General features: G+C 43.1%; 1 protein-coding gene across 2 annotated transcripts in view; it reads left to right on the top strand.

The window, feature by feature from the left end:
- The first annotated feature begins 6600 nt into the window (after positions 1 to 6600).
- Positions 6601 to 12268, top strand: part of PIAS1 (protein inhibitor of activated STAT 1) — a 53979-nt gene continuing 48311 nt past the window's right edge. The window contains exon 1 of one of the 2 annotated variants that reach the window (XM_080982145.1): positions 6601 to 6722. In XM_080982145.1, coding sequence (XP_080838271.1) covers positions 6699 to 6722 — 24 coding nt within the window. In that variant the 5' untranslated portion in view covers positions 6601 to 6698. Of the gene's footprint in view, positions 6723 to 6816; positions 6915 to 12268 lie in introns of those variants that run through there. The other variant, XM_080982147.1, reaches the window with a different exon arrangement.

Below are 12268 nucleotides of genomic sequence, written 5' to 3'. Positions count from 1 at the left end.
AAAATAACTGGGAGTGACGCAGTGGCTTGAGCATTTGCAGGCTCTGTGCTTCCCCCCAAAGTCTGCCCATTGCCTCCCCCTCAGCTGTACGGCGACTGAGGCAGGCAGACACTTCAGATACCCCACAGTGCCATTGGGCAATAGGATCCATGGGGTCAGCAGATCCCGATGTAGATCTTTATTCCCTCCTGTTTGATTTAGACATTCACTCACACCTTCTTCATCAGCAGGGAGGAGAGTGCCATTTTGTGGTTTGCCTCAGGTGCCAAAACGTCTTTGGTAGGCCCTGCCAGCCAGATAAGAAACACTTTAGGCAGGCGCAGCCTAGGGCAGAATCTCAAGGGCCAGCTAGAGAGGCCTGGAGGGCCGCCTCTGGGGCTGTGAGGTTCCCCACCCTTGACCTAGATGCTTGATGTGCCAAACCCCTTGAAGTGCCTCATCATCTTGACTTTCAAATGTGTTCATTCTCTCTCTCCCACTCTCTATGTTTGGCATGGAGCCAAGTTACAGTAGGAAGAAGCAGCACTGACTGATCTCAAGCAGGGCATATATAAAACCAGCACTGCTAATTATTTTGCAGTAATTACCTGGAAATTATATGTATGTTGTTTGTGCAATAGTGGGTGCTGCTATTTTTGAACTCGCATTGTTATCCTTACTTGGTGGAGTCACACACACTCAGGATCCATATTCATCACTGGACATGGTTGTTCCCCACCTCCCCATCCCAGCAGTTGGTGAGAACAGTGTAATTATCAGCTTGCACTAATCCAAACACCTTTGCTCCTTCATTCTTTACACACTCCTTCCTTTCCCTTTCACCTCCATATTCACTCAAACCCAACTCATTTGCTTATAAGCATTTAGCATGAATCAGGATAAGATGCCTGAACCTTTGGCTAGGTTCTAGAAATAGCTCCCAGTGGATCATTGCTTCTTCTTCTTCTTTTTAAAAAGAACAAACTTTAAACGTGCTTTAATTATTATCTTCATTTAATTGCCCCCTTTCCCCACAGCTGTTTTGTGATCTAGAAGGGTTGCACAACTCTCTTGGCACTTCAAAGGGAAAAATGAACAACCAACAAGTGAAGACAGTGGGCACTTAATGGCTTTGGCCAAACTTGTTTACAATCACCGTCCCTAATCAAACCATTACAACAGTTTCCCTTCCTCCTCTTCCAAGTGTCTAGGTGTGGTGTCTCCTTGCCAGACAGAACAAAAGCATCTGAAAAATGTCTTATATTCAGATGAAGACGTTCAGTACCAAATCACTCCATCCAGGAAAGCAAAGGTCTGTTAGTGAGTGTTTGACTTCTACATCCTTGGCCCAATTCAAGGACCCACAATGATGCATAAAAATCCTAAGTGACTTAGGACCCAAATATCTGAAAGCCCATCTCCATCTCTACCTGCTAAGATATCCATAGTGGCCTCAGAAGTTCTACCATCCTCAGAAATAGCAGCCTGGCAGATGGCCTTTTTTAAACTGTGGAACTCCCTGCCCACAGAATTGTGTCTAGCATCTTCTAAATGTGCATTTTATATTTGATTTCCTTTAGTAATGTTTTCTTTTGAAAATTTTAAGATAATATTTTAGTTTCCTTTTAATTACATTGCTTTGAACTTATATGTTACATTTTACTTTCTTCAGTAACGTTTTATTCTGGATTGCTTCATTTGATGTATTAATTTGTTATAAACTACTTTGAGATTTCCCTCCTTAAACATATAAAGTGGTATAGAAATGAAAGAAATGATAATGATTTTTATAATACAGTTAAATGATTCTGTGAAAACTTAATAACCCCGTCTTCAGAAGAGCTACACTAAATATGAAGGACTTCCGACAGGCTAAATACCGTATTTTTTGCTCTATAAGACTCACTTTTTCCCTCCTAAAAAGTAAGGGGAAATGTGTGTGCGTCTTATGGAGCGAATGCAGGCTGCGCAGCTATCCCAGAAGCCAGAACAGCAAGAGGGATTGCTGCTTTCACTCCTCAGCGATCCCTCTTGCTGTTCTGGCTTCTGAGATTCAGAATATTTTTTTTTCTTGTTTTCCTCCTCCAAAAACTAGGTGCGTCTTGTGGTCCGGTGCGTCTTATAGAGCGAAAAATACGGTAATATGCTGGACTTCCAAGAAGCAGAATAAGAGGAACCCCGGTGATCAGGCCAAAGGTCCGCTTTATCCAACTTCCTGCTTTTTACAGTGGCCAGCCAGGGAACGTAAGAGCTCGGCTGGATCAGGCCAAAGGTCCATTTAGCCTAGCATTCTGTTCTCAAATTAAATGTAAACTCCAGAAGGCTAGAGATGCTCATGTGAGATCTTGCGGGAACTAGGACGGGCTCTGTGAGATTTTGCGAAAGCATCCCAGAACATACGCACTGAGAGAGCCTTGCCTTGCACCCCCCGCCCCCAAAGACCAGGGCAGAGAGCTTAAAAGCTCTTTTAGAGCTGGGTCTTATTGGAGTTCCTGGCGCGAAAAGAGCTTATAAGTGCTCGCTTTGCGGGGGGCGGGGGCAAGGCTCTTTCAGTGTGGTGGCTAAAGAAGGCTAGGGATGGTCGCATAGGGGGCGGTTCCAAGAGGGCAGTTTGAGTATGCACATCTTTGCATATATAGTGGTACCTTGGGTTAAGTACTTAATTCGTTCTGGAGGTCCGTTCTTAACCTGAAACTGTTCTTAACCTGAAGCACCACTTTAGCTAATGGGGCCTCCTGCTGCTGCCGTGCCGCCAGAGCACGATTTCTGTTCTCATCCTGAAGCAAAGTTCTTAACCTGAGGTACTATTTCTGGGTTAGTGGAGTCTGTAACCTGTACAGGTACCACTGTACAGTCGTTCCTTGGAAGTTGAACGGAATCCGTTCCAGAAGTCTGTTTGACTTCCGAAATGTTTGAAAACCAATGCGCGGCTTCTGATTGGCTGCAGGAAGCTCCTGCAGCCAATCAGAAGCTGCGGAAGCCCCGTCAGACATTTGGCTTACAGTCACTTCCAGGTTTGCAGTGTTCGGGAGTCAAAATGTTCGGGAACTAAACTGTTCAAAAACCAAGGTATGACTGTACGTGCACTCCCTGGAAAGTAACCCCCGTATAAGATGCAGTCATCCTGTATTATGTGGATGTTTTGATGATTAATATTTAGAATGCAAACAAGAGACTGATCTTAGCTTTTTAAGGCTACTGTTGTTTTCTTTTGGAAGTAGGTGAACCACTCATCTTCTCCCAGTTCCCATATGGTGTATGCCTATGCATGTGCATGTGTTCATGCGAGTGAGACAAATTGCTCATATTCCAGCTTGGTCCCCTTTGATGCCATCTTTGAGTTTAAGTTGTCAAGATGAAAGGCCACACAGGAAGGATTTTTACTCATCTAGAGCATGTGATGATTAAATGCATTGTAGTAATTAGTGTTTACTACTAACAGAATTGGCATTCATATTCCAAGCATTAATTAACAGGGGAGGAAATAGAAATAGATCATATTTACACATCACAATTATTCCTCTAAAGTCTAAGTGGCTCCAAAGCAGAAGAATTTATTAAAAGCGAAAGCAGACTGAGGTATGTCCCCAAGGGCAACACCATCCATGGGGGATCGACTTTGAACAGAGAATGTGTGGATTACACAGTAATCCTGCACATGCCTACTTGAAAATAAGTCCCACTTAATTCAATGGAGCAAGTGGGTATAGGATTGCAGCCATATTCTCTTAGATAAATGCACACTGATCCTGATTGCTGTAATGAAACATGACTGCAAGGACATATGGTCCGAGTCCTGATTTCTGGTGAAAATGATGAACTAGATTTTTTAGTGGACTGTGGTACAGCATGGTATGAATTCCTTCAAATTGTAACTAAGGGGAGGTAAGTTTCTCAGGATGCAAAAACTTAGATTTACTGTAGCTACAATGAGGTGCTTCAGTGTTATCCATGGGACGGATTCCTCCACTTCATCTGAGGGCAGCATGTTAGCTCAGGAAGCACAGGTTAGGCCAAATGGTGCACATGCATTTCTGTCCTTCAACCTGCAACCCAGCACCTACCACCTGAGGCAACTGCTTCACTGTGTCCAGTGGTAGGGACACCCTGACTAACACATCACATGGATTTTGTTAGTCATAGGAACCAGGAGGGAATGACATATGTATGGGCTGTGGTGTTCAGAAGCAGCGCTTAAACAGTGCTCCTTATCCTTGGAATTAGAGCGGCCTGGTTGTGCCAGATTCCTCCTCCCACATGGGTGGTGAGAAACTTTTGCTAATCATGTATATGGGATAAGTGTGTGCTATTAACATGGTTGAGTGCATCATGGTGTACCCAAAATAGCTGACACCATACATTTAAATGATCAGGTTAGGCTAGGGAACTTTCACTTTAAAACACCTAGAACTCTTACAGCACATTTTTGCCAGTTTTATTCTTTTTCTCTTCTGTACTGTTAGCTTCTCAGCTCTCAGTAATAAGAATTCACCTAGAAGCAAGTCATTTGCTTTTTTAAAAAATAAAAAGAAGAATTTACACAGTACAAGATACAAAAACCTACAAATTCCTTATGAGTTGGCATGGTTGAAAGAGCAAACCTGTAGGGATGAAGTCATGTGACTTGCCAGGAGGGAATTTCAACTTTAGAGACACTCCCCCCCCCCCCATTTCTTTTATCACTGAACATTCTGGTATTCTACCTATGGAAATTGCTTCATGCACATATTTTGAGATATAGCTCTTCAGTTTATTGATGTAATCTGAGCAAGGTCTGCAAGGGATTCCCACATGGAAGGGTTAATGTTGTCAGCCTTTGTGTCACACTTCCCTCCCCACAGTAACCTCTGGACCACCCAAAATAACCCTGTTGGCTGGCTACTTGAGCATTCTTTGCAGCTTTCACTGCTACATGGTAGGCACGATTGTGTTTTCTTACCAGTGTTCGGTCAGCTTCAATGTAAAACATGAGCCATTTGTGCTATAGTCTTCGTCTGCTCTGTTTCACAGTCCAGAGCTCCTCAGAATACCAAGGAGTTGCTCAGGCTCCAAAGCACCCAATAAGACACTCAGGAGCGTTTGTGTCAACCTTGCCGTTCCATAGCGAGACTTGGGCTTCAGGAGTATCACCAGCTTTCACCACTGGAAACCCCCCCACCCAAGCATTTAGGAATACATTAGGTTCCATCTGTCTCAGAGGGTGGGCTATCAGAGCAGGCCCACCACCCTTACAGGGATAATTGCCATTGTCAGTTCAAAATTAACCAAATCATGATCTAAACATGACAAGGGAGTGCACTGCATCCCCCCGTCTTCTATAATTTGGGGCTAATATCACATCAAGGGTATGCCCCTCCTGAAGCGCTGGGCCAATGACAATCTGAGAGAGACCCACAGTTGTCATGAAGGCCATGAACAGCAGGATTCATATGGATATTGATGCCACCCAGGATTATCGTTTTAGGGTCCTCCAACAATACCCTTGGTTAGCCAGATCAGGGATACTACTGGGCAACAGGGTGGTCAGTAAACCAGCAGCATCCCCAATCTGTTTCTTAGGAATAAACTACTATCTGACGTTTAGAAGACATCTGAAGGCAGCCCTGTTTAGGGAAGTTTTTTATGACTGATATTTTATTGTATTTTTAATCTCCTGTTGGAAGCCGCCCAGATGGGCAGGGTATAAGTAATAAATCATCATCATCATCATCATCATCCCTGGCCCAACATCAGGTGCCGACCATGTAAGTCCATCCCAAGTGTCAAGTAGATGGTGCTCTTATGGACAACACAACACCCCCACTGCAGCTCCCTAGTCTAGCCTGGTGCAGTACAGGCAACGATGGATTTAGTTGCATCTGAATGACATGCGATCTCGCATGCATGGCACTGAACTTGGAAGTAGCCCCAAAACGTTGTGAATTGCCCTGAGATTGATGGGTACTGTATAGGGCAATATACAAATTTAATAATAATAACAAATAAGTCACGAAAATGATGAGGAATGGGTATGGAATGGGGCAGAGCAGGCTTATGCATGCTCCGCCGACATGCACGGGGTCTGGAGTGTAACCACCCCCCTGCAGAAAACGAGGATTGCCTTTACTGAAAACCCAGCTGAGCACAGCAGTGTAAAGTTCGGCCTATCCAGCTCGTTCACCCAAGTCTCAGTAATGTAAACCACATCTTCCAGCTCATGCACAATCAGCTTGTGCACAAATATGTTTGTGTTATTTATTATTATTTTTATTTTGGACTGATTTAGCATTCAGAATCAGCACCACCAGACCAGAGGACTCAGCAGATATTCCGCCAGCAGATATTCTCATTGGTGGAGTGAGAGGACTGGAACAAGAAACAGAGACCAAACACTTAGGCCTCCAAGCACTAATGATAATAATAATAATAATAATAATATTTCTTTGGATATTATTAATGCTCAAAGTAGGTAGACTTGAAATGCCTCATGCCCTACTGATTTCAAAGGCTCCCCACACGCTACATCCCCACGCTAATAACGAGAAGTGACATTAATATGTCTGTTAATATCCGAGGGTGGCACGACGAGAGGCCCCCTCCCCTCTCTCGTCCCGCCCTGAGGAGGGACCAACAAAATGGCGGCGGCGGCGCGCCGTTGATTCAAACGCAGCGCGCGGGGCGGCGGTGGTGGGAGGCGGCCTCCCGGCGGGGTTCACTGCGCCTGCGCCCCGCGATTCAAGATGGCGGACAGTGCGGAACTAAAGGTAAAGGCGCAGTTTCAAGCCGCCCCCCCTCCCCTCTTCCTCCCCCCCCCCCGCCTCACCGCCGCGGCTCTTCTCTACTCCCGGGCCCCCCTCCTCCTCCCCGCAGCAGGCCTGGCCCGGCGGCCGGGCGACCCAGTGGAGGAGCTCAGGGAGGGAGGGAAGGCTGGCTGGCTGGCTGGCGGCGATCCGGGGGTGTGTGAGAGGAGAGGGAAGAGAGGCGCTGAGGGAGGGACGGAGGGAGAAGTGAGGTGGGGGGGAGCGCCTTTTGGCTCACCCATTGAACTGAGTTTGCCTCCCCCCGTATGTCCTCCCTTGCTTTTCTTATCAGCCCCCACCCTAGGAAGCGAGTCCGCTCGAGTCTACTTTCCCTCCGAGGTGCTTTTCTCTCAACCCTCCGCCCTGCGAGGTTGGCCAGGGCTGAGGAGGAGAGGAGACCTCGTTCTGCTGCCCAAGTTGTGGGCGACTCTTCTCTCTCCCCACACCTGCATCAGATCAGCCTCTCTCTCTCTCCCTCTCGCTCCTCCACCTTGAGCTGGCTCAGTGGGTCCTCGCCCCCTTGAAGGCCACGAATTTGAGGAGTGCAGAGTTGGTTATGTGCGTCTCCTCCCTCCCCATCGCAAGAGGAAAATAATCTAAAAATGGGGTCCCGCGCAAAGCTGCCCCTTCTTCTTTGACAAAGATGATCGTCCTATTCGCCTACGTGGAACGGAGTTTGTCCAGAATCTGGCTTCTTTTACCTACCCAGCTTTTGCCCCCCTCTTTTCTGCCCCTCTTGCATAGGTTTCTTCAACTGCGCAAAGGGCAGAGAACAAGGAGGAAAATGTGTCTTTCCCTAATCGTTTTATCCCGAAGTTTTGACAGCTCTCCCTGACTTTTAAATGCTTAGTATTTGCCAGTGGCAGAGAAGGGTGCCTGAAAGGAGTGGAAACTGAGAGACCCCCTCCCCAAACTTTCACTTTCAAAGGGTGGAAACTGGTTTTGTAGTAGATCCTTTTGATGTTGGTGTTCGTTCAAATTTCCTTTTTTTGTAATCCTTCACCTGGATTGCAAAGGTTTTATTACTCCATCCAAAGATGCTAGTGCAGTAGGCAGGGAACACAAATTATGGGGTGTGAGCAACAGCTGCCTTTCAGAGGAAGTAAATAAAACTATAAGCATGTGTGCATGCATTTTTTCTACTTCCCAAGAGGTTTGTTAAACCTACATTTTATTTGAAATCATAGATGAAATGATCAAGGGCTTATTTTAATGGGAGTAAGAAACTGAATAGAAACTTTGGCTGTATTTAGATCCTTAAGCTCATGTGATGGAGAGGGCTTTTTAGCTCATTTCCTGAGAAGAAATTCTCTCATGTTGAAATCTAAAGCGCTCTGAACTCTCTAGAGGGATAGTAGATAGGAGGAAACTCCCACCACCTTGGTTTCCTGTTTTAAAGTGAGAGGAAACCAAAAGTGCTGAATCTCAATTGCTCTTCCCTCTTATACACTGCTATTTTCTTAGTCTAGTCTCCATGCATGACAGCTAGAGAAAAAGAGTGAGTTTAAAAATATCTGAGATGATTTTGCAGCCAATCCTTCATCCGAATAAAGTGTGTGTGTGAGGTCGTATATATATATATATATTAAAAGCCTTTTCTGAAAGTCTTGAAATGCCCTACTCGCTAAATGAGTGAGGTTTGATATGGCTGCTACAATTCTAGTTGCTTGCTGTGATTCCCCAGGGGGTATTATAGTAATAGATCATAATTTCCTTTTTTTAGTCCTCAACATACCCACCCTTGGTAAACACAAAGGATTGTTTTTTAAATAAAAAGTATTTAGTATATTTCTTAATCTGTTTTGAAGACTTGCCTGTTTACATACTATAAAATTCAACAATGATTACAATAGTCACATGTTAAATATTGAATAACAAAACGTGTCTAGGTTGAGTGGGGGTGTTTATTTTCCCTACATACTGTAGACTTTTATAATCACGATGTCTTTGTAAGCAAAATAGAAGCCACATGTTTAATACGTTTTTATAGATAATATGTCAAAATGCATGTCAAATGCTTTCCAGTTAAAATTCATTTACCAAGGGATTATTTTGTTTACAGTGTCTCTCAATGTCTTAATGCTTTTGGAAATCACACATGTTGCTTTTATGGCTTTTTTATCCTGGCCTTTCAGAAAGGTTCTTTGCTCCTTTGGGACATGTGTACACAGTGATGGCAGCTCTCTTTGTGAGGTGAAGATGAATGGATCCTGTTTATAACCTCCATTGCCTTTTGTGTTTGGGGTGTGTGTGTGTGGAATCTTGCTGCAGTAGGAGACTTAAGGAAGCCTAGTGCCCATTTCTGCAGGCAGCTTGTTGTAAAGCATAAAAAGGTTTATCTGTTTTCCTTCACACTTGGGGTTGCTTCATTAATCTTAGTGCAGTAAATACAGCAAGGTATTGGTAACAGACTCTTATTGGCTAGGATGCTACATTTATTAGGTAGTTGTTTTAAGCTTGGTTGATCTGGGTGGCAAAAGATTTCTACCTCAATCTTTTACCTCTTCCTTCAATGCCTCTCTGGAGAGAGGGAATACATACATGTGTGTGCAATTCCTCCTCATGAGAGCTTGATAAAATTACTTGATGAATTACTAGATTGTGTTTTTTAAATAGATGCCATTGTCGGAGGCAGCATGCCTCTAAATATCATCTGCTGGTAATCGCTAACAGGGAGAGTGCTGATGCTCTCAGCTTCCCATAGTCATCTGGATGGCCACTGTGGGAACAAGCTGCTCCACTAGATGGGCCTTTGGCCTGATACAGCAGGGCTCTTCCTATGTTTCTTTTTAAAAACTGGAATTTTATGTTGGTCTACTTTGGCTGCCCTCTATCTAACCTCCAGTTCCTATCTGAGTAGGCAAGTTTTTGTCCCCTCCCTCTAATATCTTTTCAATGCATATGCTAACTTTCCTTTCTCCCGATAATGCTTAACTTTACTGCTTATTACACTTGCTTTCCCAAAAATCAGCATAAGGAAACTGAGATAGTTCTTCTCAATTTTCTGTCCTTACTGGTTTGTAGCCAGAAATGTGAAACTGACCTGTTTCATCAATCCTGTCCATTTGTTTCTTTTGGAGAGGTGGGCAGGGGTGACCCGCAAGCATGGCATGATGAAGGTTGCAGGCTTAAAAAAATGCCTTCTGTTTTGTTATCGAGGACAATCCTTTGTTTAGATAAAGCAACTTTTATTTACTTAAGAGGTTCTTTGTAAGTTAGCAGTCAAATTGCTGGGCAAAATATTTTGCCTTTTGAAATTTATATTAAGTTTCCTGCTTACCTGTGTTTGACATATTCTTAACCAAAAATTGAAGTTCTGTGATACAGGAAATGTCCAGTCCTTCTGCTTCCTGAGTTATGGGAAGAGTAAAGGTTAGTTTGTAGATCTTGTGAAAAACCCTACTTCAGGTGTTAGATGGGGCAAATGCTTTATTGAGGGATGGCAAGAAGGGGTTACGGCTCACTGTAAATTGTCATAGAACCATGACCACAGTTTCAAGTATTTAATATTTTCAAGGATGCTCACAAAGAAAGTAGGCAGGGGAGACTTTCCATCTTTTATGGCTTTCCAAGCCCTGTTGGATTGCTTTGATACCAAGCAAATATCCCCCACTGTAACTTGAATAATTATTTCTGCTAACATTTGTGTGCAGTCTAAATTGAAATATTTTGTCCGCCTCTTGTTAGTATTCTTAACAAGTAAGATAAATACAGGCATTAAAATAAATAATCCTGGCTTGGATTCAGAGTACGTTGGTTGCACTTAGTACTCATTGAAAGCAGTGGGATTTAAATGGGGGCATAACTAACTAGTCCCATTGATTTCAGTGGAACCTAAGTTCAGGTAACTTCAGTGTGGATCCAGCCCATTGTGTGTAAAACTGTCACTAAAAGCTGTTAAATTACAGGGAGATGTGCTCTTCTGTTTTGCTTTGTATTTTCTTAGTAAACATCAGAGCTGCCTCTTTTTGAATGTTGTATTCAAACTAAAACATTCTGAGGCATTAAATAGCTTGAGTGCCAGATAGTCAGAATTTTTCTTCTGTCATTGAAAATTTCCTGTGTCCTAATATATCATTCTAGTTACTTTTTAAAATCAAACAGGTTCTGAAAACATTGGTTCCTTACACAGCATTGTTCTTTTTTAGAGGGTTGTGAATTCCCCAGTTCCTTATTCTTATTCACCTATGAGATTTTGTGTGTGTGATGATATAATAGCTCATATTAAGAACATAAAATGAGCCTGCTAGATCCGGCTGGTGGCCCATCTGTATCACAGTGGCCACAGGATGCCTGTGGGAATCTTCAAGCAGGACCCGAGCACAAGAGCAACCTGGTTTTCAGAAGCACACCATCTTGGCTATTAGCCATTGATAGTCTTCTCCTCCATGAATTTGTCCAATCCTTTTTTTAAAGCTTTACAGATGAGTGGCCATCATTGCTTCCCAAGGGAGTGAGTCCCGCAGTTTATGCATTATGTCAGAGCTTTCCAAATTTTTCATGTTGGTTACACACTTTTTAGACATGCATCATTTTGCGACTCAGTAATTCAGTTTTCCTAGCAAACCGGATGTTAAACTAACCCCTTTCCAGCCCCGGGAGGAGCACGGGGAGCTTTCGTGTGACACCTACACACTGCAGCCAACACAGTAACATGTCGTGACACACAGTTTGGAAAGCTCTGCACTAAGTGATGGGGAAGCATATAAATAAACAGCTAGTTCTGGAGTAGTATGTTGTGTGATCTTTGTGTGAATGTCTTCATTACACAGTTCTAGGTTTTCATAACATTTACATATAGATCAGAGTTTAATTATTTCTAAAATTGTCATTGTTGATGCTGTCTTCTGAACGGATGTCAAAAGTGCATATTGAGAGGCTTCCGTCTTTACACTCTCATTTTAAAGGAGTGCCTTTGGGAACTGGAAAGATCCTTGAAGTGTTTCTTGTTAGTTATGTTTCCTGATTTTAAGGAGTGATGGTGATGGAAGCTAAAGAAAGATTTTGAATTAAAATATCTAGTCATGTGTTCTTCTGTACAGGTGAATTTATGAATGTAAATCTCTCAGTTGAAATCAAATACTAGGCTTGTTGGATGTGAGGAAACTGCTAACAAGCAAGGTACTTAGTATTTTTAGATGATAGTAATAATGAAGATTAGGCCCCCAAGGATGGAGAAACTTCATAGTAGCACTAGCAAAATAGCCAAATAAGCAGAAGCCACCATTTTCAGCTTTTAGTTATAATTTTTGCTCAAACCATTTCCATTGAAGATCTATCTAAATCTCAGTGTTGGATATAAGGAGAATAATTTCACAATTCAAATTGTTTTAATGAGCAGCCCTTACCATGCACCTTCCTATTTACAGTTTTTCTTCTTGTGTAATCCACAGTGTTTCTTCAATGCGCTTTGAGAAGTCATCTATACATTTTTATTTCTTCATGCTGAAGGTGCAAAGATCAAATAAGCAGCTGTGCATCACTGTAAAAATAATAATCCAGCTCATGGT

Source organism: Podarcis pityusensis (genome assembly GCF_964106645.2).
Source record: "Podarcis pityusensis genome assembly, chromosome: 14".
In the NCBI taxonomy this organism is placed as follows: Eukaryota; Metazoa; Chordata; class Lepidosauria; order Squamata; family Lacertidae; genus Podarcis; species Podarcis pityusensis.
This window is presented reverse-complemented; position numbering and strand designations above follow the sequence as displayed.